General features: G+C 39.9%; 1 protein-coding gene across 3 annotated transcripts in view; it reads left to right on the forward strand.

Annotated features, from left to right (window-relative positions):
* ITSN1 (intersectin 1) overlaps positions 1 to 24,876 on the forward strand; it is an 83,494-nt gene that overhangs the window by 11,852 nt on the left and 46,766 nt on the right. For 2 of the 3 annotated variants that reach the window (XM_079974882.1, XM_079974884.1), the window contains exons 2-14: positions 5,898 to 5,957; positions 6,954 to 7,046; positions 9,360 to 9,423; positions 13,209 to 13,369; positions 14,647 to 14,826; positions 15,135 to 15,228; positions 15,455 to 15,555; positions 17,345 to 17,408; positions 17,679 to 17,816; positions 18,722 to 18,837; positions 19,515 to 19,777; positions 21,981 to 22,130; positions 22,339 to 22,479. In XM_079974882.1, the coding sequence (XP_079831008.1) occupies positions 5,930 to 5,957; positions 6,954 to 7,046; positions 9,360 to 9,423; positions 13,209 to 13,369; positions 14,647 to 14,826; positions 15,135 to 15,228; positions 15,455 to 15,555; positions 17,345 to 17,408; positions 17,679 to 17,816; positions 18,722 to 18,837; positions 19,515 to 19,777; positions 21,981 to 22,130; positions 22,339 to 22,479 (1,593 nt within the window). In that variant the 5' untranslated portion in view covers positions 5,898 to 5,929. The remainder of the gene's footprint in view (positions 1 to 5,897; positions 5,958 to 6,953; positions 7,047 to 9,359; positions 9,424 to 13,208; positions 13,370 to 14,646; positions 14,827 to 15,134; positions 15,229 to 15,454; positions 15,556 to 17,344; positions 17,409 to 17,678; positions 17,817 to 18,721; positions 18,838 to 19,514; positions 19,778 to 21,980; positions 22,131 to 22,338; positions 22,480 to 24,876) is intronic. The other variant, XM_079974883.1, reaches the window with a different exon arrangement.

Consider the following 24,876-nt stretch of genomic DNA (forward strand, 5'->3'; position numbering starts at 1 on the left):
TGTCTGGCTAATCTCAGTCTGGTTAGAGTTCCACAATAATGAATGTATTTTTTTTTTAACTGAATGCATAGATTCTAGTAGTTACAAGCTGTGCATTTGAGCCATGGAGGACCACCAACAAAGACTCCCCCAAGAATCATGAACTTGGGCTGGTAACTTTAGGCAGCCAGTTCAAGCTTTTAAGCACCAGTGTTACATTCTGTCAGTAGCCTGTTCCCATGATCCTCAGGGTCCCTTCCAACTCCACAATTTTATGATTCTATGATCAGCAGTTTAGCCACAATATTCTGCACTAGCTGGAACTTCCAGATCAGGCATGCTGGTAGTCCCACATAAAGTGCATTGCAGTAATCAAGCCTTGAGGTTACCAGTGTAAGAATTGCTTTGGCCAAAAATGGTTGGAGCAGCAGCCATACCTGCTAAAATGCACTCTTAAACACTGAGGCTGGTAGTGTTACTTGTCAACAAATTTAATTTCTATTTCCGCCTTGATTCTTGTACTGTGTCTAATCCAGGAAGTCTGGATTACAGCTAGTCGTGCAGTGAACATGGTATACAATCTTTCATAACTTATTACTAACCCTCCTGCTAATATTTACTCATGCCTCAACCTTGAATCATCTGCAGAAGTGAGATAATCTTTTTGGTCCCACAAGTGTGTTCACTATTTAAAAGTGCATTGCTTTTTAAAAATCTCAGTTTTGACTGTGGTAAAACTGTCAATTTTTCTTAATATAGTGTAGCAATTGAGAATTCCTCTTTTATCTGCTGTCGTTACTCAATATGGTGCCAGAGTTAGGTTTCAGAGTTGCAAAAAAAAAGTATCACTGATTTTTACACAGCTTGGAATGTCAGTATGGATTTCCTAGTGCTTCTTTTCTAGGGGGAAAAAGTGCTGGTACTCACATTAGAAGATGGAAGTGGGGGCACAGGCAAGGGGAGGGGGCAGTGTATGAGGGAGGGACATAGTCTGATTCAAAGTTTGGGCGGTGGAGGCAAGTTACCTGCTTGATGCTTCCTTGTCCACCCACCTACCAGGGTGCCTGTCACCCAGGTGAAGAGGTCTCCCCCGCAGGGAGCACCATCACCACCATTGCTTACCTTCTGGCAGCTGCTTTGGTGAGGGAAGCGTCTTTCCTGCCAGTGGCTCCTCAGGCCAGCTCCTCCCCTGTTCTGCGCTCTCGCTTTCTCTCTCTCTTTCCTGCATCTGTCCCCAAGCTGCCATGCAAGGAAAAAGAGGGAGGGCGCAGGATGACCAGCTTTGTCAATGTGTGGTGTGTGTGTGTGTGTGTGTGCATTGCCTCCAGGCTGTGGGGGGAGGAGGACACTTTCCTGAGTCCTTCCTGTGCTTTTCTCTGGGGCGGCAGTGGAAGCCTCTGACTTGCCCAGGCTGCATCTGATCCTTCATTTTATTGTAGCTGCAAGGAGAAGCCCCAAGTTCACTCCCTGCCACCACTTTGTGTGGTGCCTGGTAGAGTGAGTCTGATGTAGCCATCTTGTATATGAGTGCCATTCTAAGTTGGGAGCTGATCTATTTGGTGGAGCATTGAATTGCCATTGTATAGTTCCTTTTTGGGCTGACCAGAAGAAGATTCACAAAACGGATTGAAATCCAGGTGTCTCGGAGTTCAGCTGGGATCACACCAGCACAAGTATACACAAAGAGTGTTGCTCTCATGGACTTACTTCAGAACTGTTTGGACTGTTTGGCTTTGAGATACTGAGTTGCGCATGTTGTTATCTTGGCACTGTATGTATTATTTAAGATTTCATGTAATAGACAGTATGGAAATGCTCTACATTATTGTTAACTGTTTTTGTGAACTACATACAGAGTTGTCTAGTTTGTGATTTATGTCTCTGTATTCCTTGGGTGTGGTATTTATGCACAGCTCTCTGAAGGTCCTGTCACAGCATTTTGATTAGGTTGATGTCTGGACTTTGACTGGGCCATTGCAATGCCTTGATTCTCCCCCCACCCCCAGCCATTCTGTTGTAGATTTGTTGGTGTACTTGGGATTGTTGTCCTGTTGCACAACCCAATTTCAACCAAGCTTCAGCTGTCAGGCAGATGGCCTCACATTTGACCGTAGTATACTTTGATATACACAAGATTCATGGTCAACTCAATGACTGCAAGGTTCCCAGGTCCTGTGGCTGCAAAACAAGGCCAAATTATCACCCCTCCACCACAATGCTTGGTATTTGGTATGAGGTGTTTGTTCTGATATGCTGTTTGGTTTTCTCCAAATGTGGTGCTGTGCATTATGTCCAAACATCTCCACTTTGGTCTTGTCTGTCCAAAGGACATTGTTCCAGAAATCTTATGGTTAAGATGCAATTTTGCATACCTAAACCATGCTGCCATGTTCTTTTTAGAGAGAAGAAGGTTTGGCAACTCTTTCAAACAACCATACCTGTTCTGTCTTTTTCTAATTTTACTGTCATGAACTTTAACATTTAACATGCCAACTGAGTCCTGTACAGCCTGAGATGTAACTCTTGGGCTTTTTGCAATTTCTTTGACCATTGCAGAGCTTGACCTTGGGGTGTATTTGCTGGAACGTCCACTCCTGGGAAGATTCACAACTGTCTTGAATCCTTTTCACTTTTGAATAATCTTTCTCACTCTAAAATGATTGACTTAAAATTGGTGGTGATGGCCTTATAAACCTTCCCAGTTGTATGGGCAGACTTGCTAAGGAACAGATGGTTGTTATTACCGTATTTTTCTGTGTATAAGACATGTATAAGATGACCCCTAATTTTTTGAACCCAAAATTAAGAAATCAATATTTTTTTGTGGAGGTCACCCAAAGAGGGAAGTTAGCCAAAGTTGTTGACATTTGGGGGCAAGATCACCCTTGAGTTGTTTACCTTTTTTAAACCTTAGAAAGGGAGCGGGATAGACAAGAACACCCCAATTCTAGAAGTGAAAACAAATCCCTACACAGACCATCTTGCCTATAATCTCCCCACACCAATAAACCTATTCCATTTTCAGCACTTGGACCAATATGGTCATCATTGAAGGATCCAAGGGAGTTTATACCAGTCAAATCTACATCTGAAGGCAAGATTAAGGTTTATCATGCTGTTATCTCTGTGTTTCATTGCCCTCTTGATGAGCATACTAGTTTTCTGCACCCAGAAGTTCATGAATGGTTTATATACCACCCTGTACCCAGAGGTCTCATTACAATTGTCACAACATTGTCCATACAATTAACATTCAGTCTTGCAATTGGATGAAAGCCCCATAGAAACGTCCCGCGGTAGGTCAGTCCAGGCCTGGACATCTTGCCAAGTACTGGTTGTCATTATGTACTTTCTTGCTCGCTCCTGCTAGGCTGATTTATTCTTGCTGTTGAGCTCTGTCTTGTTTGCTCATTTGAGTAAACTTCATGCAGACTCCCAGATAAAACTCACTGACCCAGCTACCAGCCTTGGGATCTCACCCAGGTGGACTGCTGGCCAGAACTCATGATGACTGTGTTCTTTTGTACCTGTTCTTTTGTGATTTGTAAAGCACCATGCACACTGATGCTGTATAAAATAAGAATATTAGCATTCCAAATAAGTAGCCCCTCATAGGTTGATGCTTGGTCTTTTTCCTCTTTGATGTATTTCTAACACCCTCATTTTTGCTTAAGATTCTTCTAAGCTACAAAGCAAAGTTAGCACTGTGACAATGTTAGTAACAACCCTAATTGAAAAAAATCTGTCCCTTTGCCAGACCTTATGAGAACTCCATGGTGTGTGTCTTTTATTTCTCAATTACCGGTATATTGCATGAAACTTCCTTAATCAACTGAATCAACATGATTTATACTGATGTAAGACTGGAAATTACACTCAGACTGTAATTTCTTCAAATCTTTAATCTTTTCAACTTTAACTACTTAAAGTGAAAGAAAAACATACTTTTCTTTTAAGCAAATGGGTGTGGTTCTAAGTTTCTGTTGTATGTACTTCTATGGTAGTAATTTGGTAATCTCTGTGTAATTTACTATGCGTTCTAATTTATTGTTGGAATGGGGTCTATCTTGTTCAATCTTTTCCCTTAGGGGTACAATGATCAACAGTCACGGGGGCATCTAATGTGGCTAGCATATTTTAACATATTGAGCTATGCAGAGTCTATAAAATATTAGGAGAAGATTTTGCTTTACTTCAAGGAGCATTTGGGAGAGAGAGTGAGTGCCATTCATTTCTTGGAGTATGGTACTTAAGCATTTTATGTTGGTGAGAGTTTGAAGGGCTTCCTTACCTGGAGTCAACAGACTGCTGACAATGAAACCTGGGCAGCTCCTTTCCCATGTTCTGCTGTTGTGCAAGGTAAGGAGCAGAGGCAGGACTGGAAACTGCCCAGAGTGGCTGGGACAAGGAATCAAATGGGTAGAGTACAAGAAATAAATTAGTAGTAGTAGTAGTAGTATTACTACTACTACTCCTCTTCATATTCCGTCCAGTCTGAAAGTTTAAGAAAGGTTTTATGCTTTCAAACCATAGGTGACAACTTTTATGAGCAGAACTATGGAATCTGTGGTCCTCCAGATGATGTTGGGCTGTTGTACCCATTATCTGCGTCCATTAGTTATGCTTACTTAACTTATGGTAGTTGAAGTCTGACAATATTAGGAGGGCAGTGGGTTCCCTATCCTTGTTTTACAACAGATTTTGGTTGCTGTTGAACAGTGAATCTTGAGTGTTAACATAATAAATCGCTATTAGGTCTACATTTTTGAGTTATGTGTTTTCCAGAGCTTGCTATTGTGTGTGTTAGGAGGTTACCTAGCCTTTTGTTCTAAGTGATTCACCAGTTCCCTCAAACCACTTGAGACTTGGTTGAATACAACCCTATGTATTTCATTAAAGTTATTCTCAGAGTAGCTGCATTAAAATTAATGGACCTCACTTAGTCATGTCCATTATTTTCAACGAGCCTGTTCCCAGTAGGACTAACATTGAATACAACCCACATACTTTACCTTACTCAAGGGTGATGTCTTTCTCAAATGGGTTGCCTCTGGATAGATATGGGATGTACATATTCTTAGTGTTATTTGGGTGGATATCAGATTTTAGGGAAAACAAAGAGCTATTGGCATTCTTCATGTTGTAATTGCTAAACATCACATATAATTCCAATGGAGTTTTCTGGGAAACAGTGAAATATGGCTAAAAGCTATTTAGTATTTTAGAAAGTGACTGCAAAATTATTGTAGTCATAGCAGGCATGCACATATTGTAGAGCATAATTGCTGATTATCATAGTAAGAAAAACTTGTGTCTCATTTTTTTCCAGGCCATGGATAAAATATTTGAAAGCACTGCTTTCACTATATTTGCTGTTTCTCTGTCTTAATAATGTGATACTCTAGAACTTGGTTATCCAAATTCAATCTTCAGTATACGGACAGGGGTCTATACTGATTAATACACACAGAAAGGGAAATTCTCCAGAGCTGTAGGCAGAGGTAATGAGTGAGATTTCTGAACTGGTAACTGGCAGAGGGGCTAGTGGAGGATCGAGGCAGGGTAACAATAGGGTAAAAATAAAAGGCCATTATAAGGATGCAGCTAAGTGCAGATGGCTGGGTATTTGATGGCCAGGAACAACTAGGTTCTGAAATAAGGAGCAATGTTGTAACTGGGAGCAGGAAGAAAAATGAATATTGTATTTCTTTAACATTTTATTCTTGTTGCCCTGGGCATATTTCATAGCATTTGGAAACCGTTTTTGTCTTGATTATATTTATATGACTACTGCATTTATAAAGAAGTTCTCTTTTTCTGTATATCAGTAAATTATATGATAGTAAACAAATACCTCTGAAGTAAGGAGTTGTTTTTGTATACCTGCTTGTCTTAATGTGCCACTCTTTACTCCCCAGGCATCTATTAGCAAGTTAAAGGTGATTGAACCATGGCTCAGTTTCCAACACCTTTTGCTGGTAAGTATTAGGATTCTCCCCCCCCCCCCCAATGCTTCTTGTTCATACTTGCTTTCCAGCTTCATGAGGAAAATATAGTTGGGCTTGAACACACTAATAAACTTAGTGTGTAGTTGCAGTTGTTGAAAAAAGCACCCTACTGCTTATATGTGTTGAGTGTTCTTGGGTGGTTGTTGAATGTGGGGGAGGCTGATGCAGGGGATGGCTGAAGGTAAAGGCAGTAAGAGCTTGTTGCTCAAATATAACCTGTGCCCAGGGGTCTGATAAGATTGTGTCATACAATTTAGATGGGGGTTTATGCCTTAAATTAGTTGGGGGCCCACCTGCTGATCCAACTCTTCCACCTTTGCTGGAGACTCACACATTTTGACTGGCCTTGGTAGCCAGTTACTTTTTCCAATAGTTAGATGGAGATCAGGCTTTTTGCTTCTTGTTCAACAGAGGCTACAGTAAATGTCTATTTGTTTTGTACCTGCTGCTGACTAGAGGGATGTTACAGGGTAGAGGATGTGTGCATTGTAACAACTTCTTCCCACCAACCCATTCAGTGATGCTGCATCTTAGCATAAGATACATCCTGATGCCATTTTAAAAGACTAAACCACTATCTTCTTGTAATACAAGAATCTTTTTACTGTTTTGATCACCAGAATGATATTTATGGTTGCCAATGGGTTCTGGCAACTGTATTCATAGATTCTAGATCTTCAGCAGCAAGCTGTAGCTGTGTTGCTAGCAGCCTGTGTTACCAGCTTGCTGTATGCACAGCAAGGATATATGCTTATTGGTCTCCTCTATAACAGTTGCTGAGCTTTCCTTCCTTCAGCATCTCATGAGGCAATGGGAGTTGTTTCAGCCACTGTGGTAGAGGGCTTTTATTTGCAAGTCTAGCAGTGTTTAGATTCTTCAAAGCACATTGGGAAAATAGCTGATGCTGTCATTATTTGTAATGCCTATTTTTCCTGACAATATCTCAATCTCTTGCTTGTGAATTAGGCAACCTGGACATCTGGGCCGTAACTGTGGAAGAGAGAGCTAAACATGATCAACAGTTCCACAGTTTGAAACCAATATCTGGATTTATCACTGGTAATGCCATAGCTGTCATGTGTAATTTCCATTGCAAATACGCACCATCATGCAATTTAAGGTTTTCCAGATCAAGCATCCAAGAGGCAACTTAGCAATGCTACTTGTTTTCTAAGACTGCAAGGAGAAGCAAAGGAAGTAACAGTCCTTTAATAATATATGGTTGAAGTGAAATGTTTGTAAATGCATTGCCAAAATGAAGTTAGGAAAAATACAAAACTCATTGCTGTGTGATTTCTGTGATTCTGATCATATGTATAGTTAGCTCATAGATTGTCTCCTATTTTTCATACTGGAATCTTAAGTTCTAGAATAATGATAATATTATTAAATAAAAGAGAAGCAGACTCTCTTGTGCATGGGGGGAAATGTGTTTGATTCTTGTCTGTCAAATTTGCCTCTTGCATGGTTCTCCATAAGCGGCAGAAAGGAGGAGCAGATGTAGTATGAAAGTGAGGCAGTTTGCTAATATAAAAATGATGGTTGGTGCTTCCAAACATTTGGTTCTGCAAGATCCACTACAACTTCCCTTGGCCCTATCAGCCAATGTTTCTTCTATTTGCTGCACCCCAGCTTCTTCAATACAAGTGCCGCTTACTAGTCACAGTAGTAAAATGTTCAGAGGTAGTATACCTCATAATTCTATATACAGGGATAAACCAAAGAGGAATAATGTTGTCTTCATGTTGTGCTTGAGGGTCAACTAGTCCAGCCCTCTGCAATGCAGGAATCTCAATTAAAGCATCCATGACAAATGGCCATCCAATCTCTGCTTAAAAACTCCTAGTGAAAGAGTCTACCACTATCCGAGGAAGTCTGTGTCGTTGTTGAACAGTTGTTAACCATCAGGGAGTTTTTCTTTATGTTTAGTCTGAATCTCCTTTCTTGTATGCATTCATAATTTTATACACCTTTACTATATTTCCTCTTTACTCACATTTTCCCCACTAAGCTAAATAACCCCAAGTGTTTTAATCTTTCCTTATAGGGAAGTCGCTCAAGCCCCCTTGATCATTTTGATTGCCTTTTACTAGAAGGAATGGAGGTTTTGATCAGACTTACAGAGTGACCATAGCTGGTTAAATCTTATCCCCCAAAATGTAACAAGTTGGCAGTTTTGCCTCATTTCTGTGTTGCTGTGTCTTCTAGCCACACATTTTTGAATGAAAAGAACATAAATGCATATCCAAGTTTTATGAGAAATCGTCATTCATATGTTTTAAAAACGGTTTCTGTGGATAAAGTGTTTGCTTTCTCACTTTCACAAGGCACATAATTCTAATAAAGGAAGAGTTGCTGCAATGGAGAGACAGCAGGAACCATATGTTTCCCTTTTATCTAAGCTGATGTTAATGCAATGTGAATTTCCTGGTAACTAAATTGAGGATGTTTCAGTTTGTAGTAATGTGCAGTTCAGAATTTGTTCACGTCCCCTTTAACACATTTCAATACAGTATCTCAGTATTCATCTAATAAAACGTAGTCTTTGGTGGCTGTAATGTGGATTTTTTAAAACTAGTGTGGCATTGTAGCTAAGGGGCTTACTTGTGGACTTAGAAGTGCCCAGTTCAAATCACACCCTCTTTATTTGTTTATAATTTTTGCATCCCAGAGGAGTTCACATAAATAAAGATGAGATATAGGCCTGTCCCTCAACCTTACAAACTAAAAACACAAAGCATGCAAGGGAAGGGAAGTAGAGGTAAAAGAATATTGGTTTGACATTGCAAGGAATAAAGAGCTATAATCAGACAACTACATCCAGCTGAGCCACAGTGTTCTTCCCTTGCTGTTGGTTTTGCTTGGACAACAGAGGTGCTGCTGATAATCCAGCCATTGTTCCTCTTGTTAAGGCTGAGGCCAGAGAGTTCTCCCTTCAGTCCTGCAATCCCAGGGCAATTGGTAGTTGGAACCAAGTTTTCTTTCTGGCACGGAGGAGGTAAGCAGGCACCATACAGCTGCTCTTTCTCTGACTGATGGGTGCGGCCAGACTGAACTTGACATAGGGTTCTTTCTGAAGGTAGAGGCTCCTTCAAGGCAAAAGGGAGCAGATTGCTCAATGGCGTAATCTCCCCTGTCTCCAGTTTATATAATACTGATCTACCATACATGCTTGGTAAACCCTGGGTCAAGGATGATTGGAGTCAATCAAGTGACAAACAGAGGGCTACAAGTTCCCCATCCCTGGTGTAAGGATAACTGGCAATATACTGAACACCCTAAAAGCGCAACCTAGAAATTTTATTTATTGTACATTGGTTCTCTTATCATTCTTAAGACATTCCATTTGAAATACTTCCTCCTTTCTGACAGGTGATCAAGCCAGAAACTTTTTTTTCCAGTCTGGGTTACCTCAACCAGTTTTAGCACAGATATGGTAAGTGTAAATTTCAGGAGTTCATTTCAGACAAAAATTGCACAAGCAATATATTAACTTTCTACAGTTACATTTCATCTATTTTATTCAAAGTGCACTTTTCAAGACAAGGACTTTTGTTAAAATGGCTATCATTGAGGCCTTTGTGAAACCATTTTTTTAACAGTCCAAAGAACTAATAGAAATGAAGAAATGAAATAAGTGGTAAACATGAATACAGCAGTTGAGAAACTGCATTCTGATATCTTTGTGTAGGCAGCCTTAAATTAACCACCTGAAATACTTGCTGAATAAGTAGAAGCATGATTCTAAAATTAGAAGCCGAAAGAAATTCTATACATGCAAGTTTTTTATTGTCTAGGGAAGAGCAACAAGTCACCTAAAGCATAAGCTCTGACCTGCAAACTGCCTTTATTTACTGAATTTTAGGATTTCTGTGTAATTGCCTTTTAAATATGCATATCTGTTGAAGCCTTAATAAAGTTCTGTCTTGGCACATAACTTATTTGCCAAGGACTGCTATGTCACAAAAGTCTCTTTGTTTTAAATCAAAGATACTGCAAACAAATTTGACAGCCATGGTGATGTGAAAGGTGGTTGTGCTTTAAGATGGGGAAAAAAATTACATTTGTACAGACTTGTAGAATGTATGTTGACATTCTTAAATTCTTGTAACATGTGTAGAACTAAAAAACAGTATAGCATCTATTACTTGAATCCTTCTTTTACTGGCCTCTTACAGTATTTGTAGTTGGCAAGCCAATAATCCATTAAGAAGTGTCTTATGTAGGCTTTCAAATCAAACTGTAATGGTTCTGAAGACAGTAACTGCATTTAAGTAGGTATAATCTGGATTACTGGATTTTTGCTTTACTAGGATAATTGTACTCCCTGAAAACCACTTGTTGGGTGTATCCTTCCCTCTGGTGAGCATAATTAACAAAAGTTCCATGTACTTTCAGTAGTGCTGTTTGAGACCAAGCAGGTTATACTTTCCTGAGTAGCTAATGAATTGTTAACATACACTTCAAATGAAAGCAAAGGTTTTATTTAATCATAGTAAACAAGGTGGTAATTTATGGCACTTGCAGTTTGAAATGAGACACATCGCTCAATGTGCTACATTTCAAACATTGAAAATGGTAGATACAAGACTTCACCAGAGTAGAGTTCATAAAGTAATAAATATGTTACTGGATTTATTGCCATAGATTGCTGAGGTTTCCGTGACCATTTCTCTAGACTGTGGCTATGATCTATCCTTGTGAAAATGTTACCTGGGAAGGAGCAAAAAAAGCTGATAGTAGCATGAAGAAGCATAGCCAGAAATTAGGGCATTTCCTCTGAGCCCATTCACTCATTACATTCCAGAGACACAGCTCAACCCATTATGTGTATTGGCCTTTTCTACACTCAACCTCTTCACCATCAGGAAAGTAGTGGGTATCACTTGGTCTGTATTGTGTCTTGTTTTAACTTGGTGTATCTTTGACATCCCTGTCTGTCCTTGGAGACAAGGGGGACCTCAGTTAGGGGTTTCCAAGTAGATTTCTGAGCACTATTTGCATTGATGGATGACCATTTACATTATAACTCAATTACACACAGGTCTTACTATCCAAACATAACATGTCCCCAGGAAATTGATTGTTAGATGAGTGTTCACATAATTAGCTGATGATTTCAATTATTTCCTATGGAAACATTTCTTTTTTCTTTTCTTTTTTGCCAAATAAATTTTTATTAGTTTTCTAATATTACCCCAATATTACCCCAGTTGTACAATTTATACAAATACAAATAAATTCCAAATACATTCCAATTATCCTATGGAAACATTTCTAATCCATGATTTGTCCAGTCTCCCTCCCTCCCTGGTTTCCACCCCAAACTGCTGCAGCCAACTAGCTCTGATTTGTCACATCTCTCCCTTCCCTTTCTCCATGGTTTCTGCCCAAAATGGCTGCTGCCAACCTGCAAACAGAAAGAAGTAAGGACGTGGTCATTTTGGATAACAAGTGCTCCGATAGCAGGACCTGTGTGTAGTTGTAAAATGGTGATAGAAGTACATCATAAATATTAAGTAGAGATCTAGAAAATTAGGCTCTGGGGTAGATAATGAAACCAAGGAAAGGAAAGCGTTTTGAGACACAACAATGAAAAATACAACACTCCAGTAAAACTGATTAAACTCAGTGGAACTTACTGCTAAGTAAATCTGCACATGAAGCTGAGTCAAAGCATTGGTCCATTTTGTTCAGTATTATTCTCGAGTGGACACTAGGACACCACAAAGTGGTTTGTAATCCTTCAGTCACTTAAGCGGGAAATAATGTCATCACTTCAAGGGAATCTCTGAGTCATCCCCTCCCTTGGCGTGACAGTTCGTTTTTCCTGCCTCACTTGAAGCAGACCTGTTTTCACTGATGCTCTTCTGGTCTTTTGTTCTGGTTCAGTATGCGATCTTTGTTTTGGTTCAGAGTTGTGAGCTTTGTCACTGGGTGTACAAGTGATTCTGTGTTGAGGATTTTGGTTACATTTTCCTCTCGGTGTCCCCGCCTTCAAGGTTCTTTCTTTCTTCAAGGTTTTGTTTTTCTGTCTAAAGTATTTTCTCTGGAAGTCTGTGTTTTGCTGCATTTTGTGGTGACTGTGTGAGATTCACCTACAACTATGTAATTGATTTGTTTCCTTGCTGATTATACAGTTGCTTTTAACACTTTATTGCACTGTTTTTAGCTGAGGAGGGCAGGGCTTTTGAACCTGGGAACTTTTGCATTCAAAGCATTATGCTTTGGCTCCTCCCCTAGAGTAAGCATGTTGTTTTTGAAAAGGAAAAAGGTTGAGTAGCGTTATATTAATACAAACATGATGTGTATCTTAATAGCACTCTAGGTTTAGGGCAGGCTTCCTCAACTTCGGCCCTCCATATGTTTTTGGCCTACGACCCCCATGATCCCTAGCTAGCAGGACCAGTGGTCAGGGATGATGGGAATTGTAGTCTCAAAACATCTGGAGGGCAGAGGTTGAGGAAGCCTGGTTTAGGGTCAGACTTTGAAGTGTCCTTATACTCAAGTCAAAATGATGTCAGTCTTTCATCTTGAAACATATGAAAACTGGAGGGAGGGAAGACAAACAAATCACTAAATGGCAGTATTACACTATTCCTGTTGTAACCATGATCTTACAATTTCTGTACCACCTTCATTTGTGGAAAAACTAAATATTTTTAACATCAGATCATTTCCTGGACTTTGTATTTCCATCTCTCCTTTTGCAGCCACAATACTCTAGAGTCACTGACATCTAGTTCACCTTTGACTGAGGAAGTTCTCAGTCTAGAAGGTGATAAAACAGGCTTCCTTGAGGTTGTTTACTATGTTAAACATTAAAGCTGGATTTGATTAGTTGGGCTGACTATTTTATACTTGTGTTTTCTGTTAGGCAATAGTACTGTTTGCACAGTCTTAAATAGTTGTTTTCTCTGCAGGGCATTAATTTATGGAAATGGTAGGAAATGCAGATGAAGTAAAAACATTGCACCTAAATAATATGAGGAATAATAACTTTATGGACAACTTGAGACTAACATCAAAAGAAAATAATCTGATACTGAATTTTCCCTCCCTCCTTCCTCTTTGATATTTGGGCATGTATACCTGCGTCACAACATAATGTTTTTGTCCACCACTGCTCAGTGTTACTGACTGCCGATGGTGGACATAAGGAAACATTTTACATCTTTTGGAAGGGTGTGCAAGTCATGAATTACCTTTATTTGTATGTAGGGCTCTGGCAGATATGAACAATGATGGGAGAATGGACCAGCTGGAGTTTTCTATCGCTATGAAACTTATCAAACTAAAACTTCAAGGTTATCAGCTTCCTTCTGCATTGCCTCCTATTATGATACAGCCTCCCATTGCCATTTCTACTGCACCAGGATTTGGTAAGGGCAGACTTCATTTATGTTTATGTGGTATCTTACTTGCCTTTCTCCCCTCCCTCCCCCATTTCTTGATGCTCTAGTCAACTCTCAAAAGTCATTGCAAAAGTCATAGTAATATCAAGTGCAACATTGATCAGAGATACTAGAAGAGGAAGGGACACGGGTGGTGCTGTGGGTTAAAGCACAGAGCCTAGGACTTGCCGATCAGAAGGTCGACGGTTCGAATCCCCACCACGGGGTGAGCTCCCGTTGCTCGGTCCCTGCTCCTGCCAACCTAGCAGTTTGAAAGCGCATAAAAGTGCAAATAGATAAATAGGTACCACTCTGGCGGGAAGGTAAACAGCGTTTCTGTGCGCTGCTCTGGTTCACCAGAAGCGGCTTAGTCATGCTGGCCACATAACCCGGAAGCTGTACGCTGGCTCCCTCAGCCAATAAAGCGAGATGAGCACCGCAACCCCAGAGTCGGCCGCGACTGGACCTAATGGTCAGGGATCCCTTTACCTTTTACCTTTACTAGAAGAGGAAACACTACTAATTTTGCTTTTTGATTGCATTCAGCAGTCCAAGGAATTGGGTTTTGTTTTGTTTTGTTTTTTAGTTTCCTGCCTTTTTTCCTTATAGTGTACAATATTTACACCAATAAACTAGGTTTTTTGGCCTAATTCAGTTTACTTCATACTTAACCACCACTCTGCAAGCAGTTCTTCCAGCATATTCGTTTATTCTCACTGTTAAGATCTTCACATTTTAATCTTTTAAGAGTATTTATTTTCAGTCTAATACAGAGTAAACCCAATTTCTATAGGAGATTCTGAGGTGGTTTTGATTGCATTTGATTTGATGGAACTGAGTGCCCTCATGGAGTCCGCTTAGCTCCCTGGTGTACTCCAGGGCTTAGGACAAGGAAATAAGCTGGGTATTGCATGCATGAACCTTGAGTCCTGCACTCCACTCTGCTCCCCTGGTGCAACAGCAAGAAAGAGACTGGCAGACCTTGCTTTGTTTTCAATGAAAAGCAGTTACATTCTTGCATACAAACCCGAACAATGGTTTAGACCTAACTTTGAATGATTAAGTTGTCTTGTTTCAATATCTCCAAGTTAAGTTATTGTTACTGTCAAACATACTAATAAGCAGAAGCTAGTTGAAAATGGAAGTGAAAGTTTCCAACCTCTTCCTAGTAGCCATGTTGGTAGAAGACACAAAAGAGGTAGTTGGCAAACCCAAGGCCATTCAACTTGTAAATGATGGTAACTATGAAAATCTCTCTCTTCTAGGTATTGGGGGCCTACCCAGTATGCCTCCTCTTACGGCTGTTGCTCCAGTGCCAATGGCGTCTATTCCAGTAGTGGGAATGTCTCCACCTTTAGTATCTTCTGTTCCTACAGCAGCTGTGCCCCCCCTTGCTAATGGAGCACCAGCTGTTATACAACCTCTACCTGCTTTTGGTCATCCTGGTAAGCTGTGTTACTTGCAGTATCATTCTAGTGTTCTTTTTCTCTCCTTTAGTATTATTTTATCTTTTGACTCTTTTTTATTTTTGCCTTTTCTTGCGTATAGTTTTTTATTGTTTTTAAAAAGTGCTTTTGTTGTAAGCTGTCTTAGTGCCTATTTTAAAACAAAAGGCAGCATGCTAACCTAAAAATCAATTCCTTAAGTTAACAGCTTGTCCTTTACTTACCAAAATGTATTATGTATCATTAACTGGTTGACTGTACTTTATATTTAATTGCCCTGACCTTGAAACATAATTGTTCTATTTCAGCCACATTGCCAAAGAGTTCTTCCTTCAGTCGATCTGGTGCAGGGTCTCAGTTAAATGCAAAACTGCAAAAGGCACAATCATTTGATGTACCTGGGTAAGTATGACTGTTTTCTTTTTCTTTTTAACGCACTTTGGCAGCATTGTTACAGGTGACAGTCCTGCAGCTACTCAGACACAATGTTCCCATTCAGTTTAAGGGGATTGGTTGTAAATAAGTGGTTTCAGAGATGTATTCATAGTTTAAAATTAATCAGATGCTCTGTCATGTTTGATTGTGATGGAATGATAATGGGATAACTGTCTCTGTTTTATAACTCCAGTGCATCTCCAGCAGCAGAATGGGCTGTTCCTCAATCATCAAGACTGAAATATAGGCAGCTTTTCAATAGCCATGATAAAACAATGAGTGGACACTTAACAGGTATTCTTTCGTTTTTAATTTTAAAAATTTGTGGACTCTGCTAAATGTGTTAGAGATTGTGTAGTGCAGGGGTTAAGAGGCAGGTCCATCAATGTCTCTTGGCCATGATACTGAGATGAAATTTCCAGATTCAGAGGCAACCAGTTGCTTGAGGAACAAACAGCCGTGGAAGGCTTTTATGCTCTGCTATGCTGTGAGTCAACATCTAGTTGGCCACTGCGCCCTATAGGACTATGTGATTTCCGGCGCCACGAAAGTGAGTCCCCACGCTGCATTGCGCTGGTTTAGCGCATCGCGCAGAGACTCACCGAGCGGGCGGCTCAGTTCGGGGGCAGCTCATGGGCTGGTAAAATGACCCCCGTGGGCCGCTTGTGGCCCGTAGGCCTTAGGTTGCCGACCCCTATGGCCCTGTCCCCAGGAAGTCACTAGGTTGGTCATTCACCTGCTCGCTGTATTCAGACTTCCCTTGACATACCTGTTGCTACTACATATATGGGTGGAGGCAGACTTCCCCTATAATCCACCCAGGCCAGAACACAGATAATTAAAACAAAAACAAATATTTAAGGAAGATAACATCCAGAAAAAGTAATCATTTTTACAGGATACTCGGAGTTCTGTTATGCTGTTCTAACATAAATCTCTTTAATGATGGTGCTATTATATGCTTTCATTATCTCTCTCACCTCGTTCCCTCTTTCTTTTTGTATCTTCAGCCACTATTCTTTTCAACTGTCATTTTTTGACTGTCATTCTCCTTGTTACTCACTTGAACTCCACCCAGCATTCTGTCCCACTGCCCTGCTGTCAAACATTCACTCTTCTGTCACAAATCCCTATGCAGTTTGGGTCCTGATTATCTAGAGAACAGCTTATCTTGTGTATGTGCCATCTTCCCTCTTGGCAGCATTTTGATTCAGGCCCCGCTCTGAATTCCTACGAAGAGGCCAAGTTTGCCTCCACTTCCTCTTCTACAGTGTTTTACTTTTTAGTTAGTTAGTTTGAAAATAACTGCTTTCTTCTCTAGCCTTTGTATTGTTATTGTGGTACTGTATTTTAATGTTACACAGTTGTACCTTGGACCCCGAATTCCTTGTGAGTCGAATGTTTTGGCTCCCGAACGCCGCAAACCTGGAAGTGAGTGTTCCAGTTTGCAAACGTTCTTTGGAACCCGAATGTCTGACGCAGCTTCCGATTGGCTGCAGAAGCTTCCTGCAGCCAATCGGAAGCTGCGCCTTGGTTTCCGAATGTTTTCGAAATCGAACAGACTTCCGTAATGGAATCTGTTCAACTTTCGAGATACCACGGTATTGGTTTATTTAGATTGTATTATGGGTGTTTATGTTTGTAGTTTATGGACAGTATTTGAAATTAATAAGAAACAGAGTATATAACTATGTAAATATTGTTGGGTTGAGGACATTGTTGGGTTGGTGTGGTAACTGGCTATGACTTAGGGCTGCTTCATGAGGACCACCAAATGTGCAGCTTCCCCACAGTAAACTCTGTGGCAACTCAAAGTGTAAAATGCTATATACAACTTCACTCATTAATTAATTAGGCGTATCTACCTTTCCCATAAAATTAGATTGATAGCTTTCAGAAAGGTAGATATTGGAAGGCTTTATTTCTGTTGCAATTTTAAAGATTGACCCAGTGTTACTGTTTATGTTGAAAATAGATACTGTAAGATCTTAAAGGTTTATCACATAAGTGACTGTTTTGAAAATCAAATACTAAAATTTGAACATTTTGTCAGTTTCATGGTCTTATGTTTCCAATGCTTTAGGTCCACAAGCAAGAACTATCCTTATGCAATCAAGCTTACCACAAGCTCAATTGGCTACAATATGGTAAATATTTTTCATAAAATTGTGCTTTAAGCATCAGAGCTACTTTAATTCTCCATATCCTTAAGTTTTTTCAGCTGTCTTCCTTGTTGTTATTAATATGACAGTTTAGTCTGTACTTGGCAGGGCTTTCCAGAAACAGAGCTTATCCCACCCTAAGAAAGTTTTCAATATACTGTATTTTTCTAGGAACAAGTGTTGTAGATTGTGTTTTTTCTTGGTTTTGATAGTGGGCAAAAACTCCAAACATGTAATTGGATCTTTTTTCAATAGGAATCTTTCAGATATTGACCAGGATGGAAAACTTACAGCAGAAGAGTTTATTTTGGCTATGCACTTAATTGATATGGCTATGTCAGGACAGCCATTGCCACCTGTCTTGTCTCCGGAATATATTCCTCCTTCATTTAGGTAAAATTATTATAGCTTTGATTTTGATCCTGAACCGTGATTAATTAGAAGATTATTTATGTTTTGCTTGATTTCTGAAAAATGCATTAAGAAAAGGTTAATGTTATAATCTCCTGTGTGCATTATGCAAAAAACGAGCCATATTCCTTTATGTTGAAGTTGGTTGTTCTCTTTGTCAAAATTGTACTGAAGAATGGTAGTAGTTGTTATTTTTGGGTGAATGTATCATTTTAAGTTAGCTAAATTAAATATTTCATTAGGCCGGCACACATTGACTGTGTGTATTGAAGACTGCTTTTCTTTAGCCTGGATTGAAATATTCATGGCATTGTCCCAATCATTAATCATGAATGCAAATTGTAGTGTGTCATGGCATCACAAATCCTTTTACAGTTGTGGCAGTATGAAACACTGACATGCAATCTCATAATGAATTCACTGGATGACCTGTTTGCATCAAAGGCAAAGAAACTAAAAAACAAGATGTGTGCAGTATTTGTGTGTCTAGGGCCACAGTAGAAATTGCCTCCTATAGTGTAGTATTTACATTGACTGTGATTGGTCATACGATTGATTCACACATGCACATTCATTTGCCCAGTGGTAGCTTGCAAATTAAATGCACCATCACAAACAGAATACTATCTCTCAAACCCACCACAATGTAAGCGGAATTGGTTTATATATGAATTAAATGGTGAGGAATCAACAAATGTATATGTAAACTGGCCTGTTGGTGGCTTTCAAGGCAGGCCTTGTTGAGGCCTTTACTTACTGAATTTTAATTTTATATGAGTAAGTTAGTAGCCTGCACAGCACTCTGACTCGGCAACTAAATTGTAATAGAATTAATAACAGAAGCATTATTCATATACACATTTTAACCTACTATCTCTTCCTGACAGAAGAGTTCGCTCTGGCAGTGGTGTATCTGTTGCAAGCTCGGTGTCCACAGACCAAAGGTTACCAGAAGAACCAGTGTTAGAAGAAGAACAGCAGCAATTAGAAAAGAAATTGCCAGGTGAGTGTTGTTGTAAATAAGCGCACTTTGACCATCTTTTGGGGAGACACTAAAACATTTAGGAATCGGGGTGGGGTGGAGAATGCCACCTGGAGTCAACAGGTGAAGTGCTGTCATTCCTGGAAGGATAGCCTCATTTGTTTCATAGGAATTAGTTCATATTTAACTGCTTTACACCTTTACAATGACCAGTATAATATACAGAGAGGAACTGCATGTCTGTGCCTAAGAGTTGTGACTAGCAAAACCCGTTATCTTCCACAAATTATTGTAATCAACATGGAGGTGAATTTTTAACAAATGAGAAGTTTTCCTATCACACTCCAAGTCCATTTAACGTCAAAACATTTTAGAATATTTTTCTCTTGTGTAACCATCTGTAGGAATACTGAAATGAATGAAAATAGGATGTTTGCTCAAATTGTTAATATTTTAAAGTCAATTCCAGTTGGATATAGTAATATTATATTATATTATATTATATTATATTATATTATATTATATTATATTATATTGTGTTTTGTATTGTTTTGTATTGTATTGTAGTATTTGTGTGTGTGTGTGTGTATGTGTGTGTGTGTGTATATGTGTGTGTATATACATATATATATGTATGTATGTATATATCTCACCCCCTCCCCAAAATTGATTTCTTACTGTAATTCTTTTTCTTAAAGTAACGTTTGAAGATAAGAAACGTGAGAACTTTGAACGTGGTAATCTAGAGCTTGAAAAGCGGAGACAAGCCCTTTTGGAGCAGCAAAGAAAAGAGCAAGAGCGCCTTGCCCAGTTAGAAAGGGCAGAGCAGGAGAGGAAAGAGCGTGAACGGCAGGAGCAGGAACGGAAAAGGCAACTGGAATTAGAAAAACAGTTAGAAAAACAGAGAGAGTTGGAACGCCAGAGAGAAGAGGAAAGGAGGAAAGAAATAGAAAGGCGTGAGGTAAATGGACAATTTCAGAAGAAATACCTACTTGTCTAAAAACAAATTTTAAAAGGTATATTGCGGAATATTATGCTTTCTTCAAAATGTGTACAAAGTGAAATCATTTTAAAAATAAAATTAGAAATGATCTAATGTCAGTGCAACATTTTCTCAGGAAGGGTGTAGGTAATTACCCATTTCTTCACTTGGATCTGATAAATGATCATGTGAGTTTTGAGACTATGTTGAATTAAATCTACATAGATTCATGTATGCTCCCTTGATAGCTACACTGTACAATACTGGCTATTCCTTAGCTTTGGAACAAAACTGAAACTCCAGATTTTGACCTTTTTAAAGCCCTGCACAGCTTGGTTCCATGTTACGTTAAGGACTGCCTTCTTCTGTATATACTCCTGCATATTTTATGAGTATCCAAGGAGGCCCTGCTTTGAATTCCCTGCCACCACTTCCTTCAGAGTTAAAACAGGTGATTTTTCTCTCCACTGTAGAGCTTGCTTCCATGAGTGACCTGCCAGGCTTGTTTATTGGGCTTCTGGTAGTGTCTGGCATGTTTAGGAACACAGAACTACAGTATAGGGTTTGGAGGGACCTCAAATCTCATCTAGTCCAGCCCCCTGCAATGCAGGAATCTCAACTAAAGCATGCATGGCAGACGGTCATCCAGCCTCTGCTTAAAAGCTTCCACCACTTTCCAAGGGGAGTCTGGTACACTGAAATAGCTCCTACCATCAGAAAGCTCTTCCTAATGTTTAATCAGAATCTCATTCTTTGTAAGTGGAATCCATTGGTTTGGGTCCTGCCCTCCAGAGCAGGAAAAAACAAGCTTGCTCCATCTTCCATGTCACAGCCATTTAGATATTTAAAGATGGCTCTCATGTGTCCTCTCAGTCTCCTCTTCTCTAGGCTAAACATACCCAACTCCTTTAACCGTTTCTCATAAGGCTTGGTTTCCAGACCCTTCATCATCTTGGTTGCTGCCCTCTGCACACATTCCAGCTTGTCAATATCCTCCTTAAATTGTGGCGTCCAAAACTGGACACAGTGCTCCAGGTGTGGTCTGACCAAGGCAAAATAGAGCAGGCTATTGCTTTCCTTGATTGGGACACCAGACTTCTGTTGATGCAGCCTAGAATAGCATTACCTTTTTTGCTGTTGCATCACACTGTTGACTCATGCTAAGCTTGTGATCTACTAAGTCCCCTAGATCCTTTTCACATGTACAATTGGCAAGCTAGGTGTCCCCCGCCTTATATCTGTGCAGCTGGTTCTTCCTGCCTAAGTGTAGAACCTTACATTTGTCCCTATTCAAATTAATTTTGTTAGTTTTGGGCCCAGTTCTCCAATCTGTGAAGGTCATCTTGTGATATTTATTGTGGTGGTTTAGCTTGTAAGCTGCTTTGAAAGACTGTTTGGACTAAATGTATTGATTTAAATAGAATAAAGAGCAGTCAGCATAACTAGTTGACTAGTGTTTTATTTGACCCAAGTTCCCTTTTCTTTCAGTTATGGAAATTAATATGAGAAATATTCTTAGTAACATACAACAACCCTCTATAACAGGGGTAGTCAACCTTTTTATATCTACCACCCACTAATGCAATTTTCTTGTTGGTAAAATTTCCTTACCGCCCACCAGTGCTCAATGGAAGGAGGATTCAGCTTGTGCCATAGAACCCCCTACCGCCCACCTAGAATCCTGAAACGCCCACTAGTGGGTGGTAGGGACCAGGTTGACAACCCCTGCTCTATAACATGAAACTGCTTGGAAGTGGAATAATGTTTCAATAGCCTCTTAACCCCCCCTCCAGTGCTTTGTAGCTCCCTTCCCCCGCCCACGTAATCTTTTACTCCAGGGTAGTAGTAACATTTGAACCAGGATATTATCATTTGAATGCAGGAATTCTCTTACCTGTCCGTTCCACAGACATTCTCTATTGATGCAATTTCCAGAATAGCAATGTGTTTGTTTATGTACTCACAGAATCTCCTGGCTTAGATGATACTTTGTACATGGTGGGAAAGGGAGAACTTAGAGAATGTATAGAAGCCCAGAATCCATTCAGTCTTGTTACACATAAAGGGATGACAGGAAGCGGTACATCTGCTAAATTGCAAAGTTTGCATTTGAATGGCTTGTAATGTGGCACAGATTACAAAAGTCTACAAATTATGTGTACATAATTTTAATCTTCTATAGGCTGCAAAAAGGGAACTTGAAAGACAAAGGCAACTTGAGTGGGAACGCAATCGGCGGCAAGAGCTCCTGAATCAAAGGAACAAAGAGCAAGAGGATATAGTTGTTCTGAAAGCTAAGAAAAAAACATTGGAGTTTGAATTAGAAGCTCTAGTAAGTGAGAAATACTGGCCAGAATCTTTCAAAGTAATGTATTTCACCTTGGATATAACTAACGATTTGAAACAACCATACAAATACATCATTTCCATAATGATTGTTTTTCTTCTTCGACTTACAGACCAGCCTAGAAGTATTTGCAGCAAATATTGCATTCTAATTTAAATTTTGATTAAACCAATTCTTTATTTTCTTGTTGAAGAATGATAAAAAACATCAACTGGAGGGCAAACTTCAGGATATCCGATGCAGATTGTCTACTCAAAGACAAGAAATTGAGAGCACAAACAAATCTAGAGAGCTAAGAATTGCAGAAATAACACATTTGCAGCAGCAGTTACAAGTGAGTATGCAGTTACTGAAAATATTTAGTTACTAAACGCTGTCTGTTCTGCTGTTGATGAAACTAAATAGAGCATAATGCAATAATGCATGAAGGTCGAAACTAGTAGTTGTCAAATTTTATTATAACAGAAAATAACATGTTTAATTTTTGTTACATACTTCTTGTGCCATGAAGTCCCCCTTTTATCATATTGGTGCACCACTAAACCTTAGTTTATTGCATCATACAGAAGCAAGCACCGTGAGCTTTGGATTCCCTGCCACCATACAGCCAAGAGGAGACGTTTGCAAGCTTCTGCTTTTTGGTTAACTGCTTTTTATTGTGCTATTTGGAGCAACACATTGTGGTTAACATTACAGTGGTACCTCTGGATACGCACACCTCCGGTTGTGTATCCTTCAGGATGCGAAAGTGGCAAACCCGGAAGTATTTTTTTGGGTTTCGCCGCACGCACAGAAGCGGTCCTTCCGGTTGTGGAAACCTCGGGATCCGACTGGATCTCCAGAATGGATCCCGTCTGCAACCGGAGGTACCACTGTAATACTTAGTTTTAAACAAACAAAATTAAAACTATGTTTTCTGAAGTTAGCTTGTTTTAAACTAACCACAGATAATCTTAACCACTGTTCCACTAAATGTGGAAGTGATATCTTTTGAGCTACTCATTGGCTGTGCAGGAGAAGGAAAAGTAGGCAGCACACAAATTCAAGATGCTATGTATCTCATTTCTGCTTGTGCACATTACACTAATCTTTGATTTTTATTTTATTAATTTACACAAGAGGATTAATACTGCTTTATCATCTATAACCTCTAAGTAGTTACATAGAATATAAAATGAGCATTTAAAAGAATTCAGAAGCTGGATCATAGGAAGCAAGTTAACCTAAAAAAATTATCAAAATATAAGTAATAAGGGGCTGCCATCCCTGCTCATTCTGCTCAGCAACTCAGCCTAGCAGGCAACCCCTTTGCCAATGCCTTTCCTCACACACCTGGCCAACCTCTCCTCCCTTTACGCCCAAGCAGACCCCCCCTCTCTTTACACCTCACCCACCTCTTCCTCTGTACCCTCCCATGTCTCTGAACCATCACTCCCCCTCATAGCTTGGCCCAAACCCCTCCTTCCCTCACAGCTCCCCCCAATGCCTTTTAAAGGAGGGTGTGAGGCAATTCAGAGAGTAGTTTGCCGATCTCTGAAGTGCCTCCTACCCTCCTTTAAGCAATACAGTGGTGCCCCGCAAGACGAAAAACCCGCTAGACGAAAGGGTTTTCCGTTTTGGAGGCGCTTCGCAAAACAAATTTCCCTATGGGCTTGCTTCGCAAGACGAAATGTCTTGCAAGTTTTTCTGACTTTTTTTTCCTTTCCCCCCCTTTTTCTAAGCCGCTAAGCCGCTTATCTGCTTATCCGCTAAGCTGATAAGCAGCTAAAAGCCGCGCTAAGACGTCAATGGGCTTGCTTCGCAAGATGAAAAAACCGCTAGACGAAGAGAATCGCGGAACGGATTCTTTTCGTCTTGCGAGGCACCACTGTACTGCATTGATGCTTAACAGAGAGGGAGGTGCTTCAGAGCTTGATTTGCAAACGGCTCTCGTCAGTTGTGCTGCAGCATTCTGTACTAACTGGACCAGGAACAAAGTAAGCCCCCATAGAGTACAATACTCCGACCAGTTGCTCAGCTTATCCTTCTAGACCTATGGAAAATTGCTTATTTTTGAACACTGGCTCTCTTCTCTCTCTCCCCGCCCGCCCCCAGTCTAGCCAAAGATAAATAGTACGCCTTGAACACCAGTTTTTAATGTTGATTAGTATGATAGGTAGGAATCAAGTGGTGGTTACATGAGCAGGTCTTCAGTTCAAACACTCCTGGCTGCAGGGCAGAGATCAGAAGCTTTCACTTCTGTTTTCAAGTAACCAAAGTTCAGTGTTCCATCTAAACCCTAAACTGTGGTTAATCCTATCTGAGGTTTACTTAAATAAGGCAGCTTCCTGATCAAGTGACCTTGTTTCAGTAACCATAGTTAAGGCTAACCACATATCACATGACCACATGTCATTGCTCACCTGTGGTTCATTAAAAATGAAATTAAAAGCTTCTAATTTCTTCCTTGCAGCAGTGCTGGAGGAAGAGAGGGGAGCTGATGTGTCCAAGACTCATTCATGCAACAAGAAACCATCATTTTATTATTACATCTGAATGAAACCATTGTCGAAAGCCACTGTACATTTCAGCAATAAATGGTGCTTGTGTAGTTTTATATAGATTCCATAACTTCACCTTTTCCTCACCTTCGCAACATCTTGATATTAGTGCTTTGGAGTTGATCATATTCATCTGTCTTTCTCCCCTCCCTACAATCAGTTTTCAAGTGGTTGTCTACTTTTTCCCATTC

The sequence above is a fragment of the Podarcis cretensis genome, assembly GCF_951804945.1.
Source record: "Podarcis cretensis genome assembly, chromosome: 4".
Classification (NCBI taxonomy): Eukaryota; Metazoa; Chordata; class Lepidosauria; order Squamata; family Lacertidae; genus Podarcis; species Podarcis cretensis.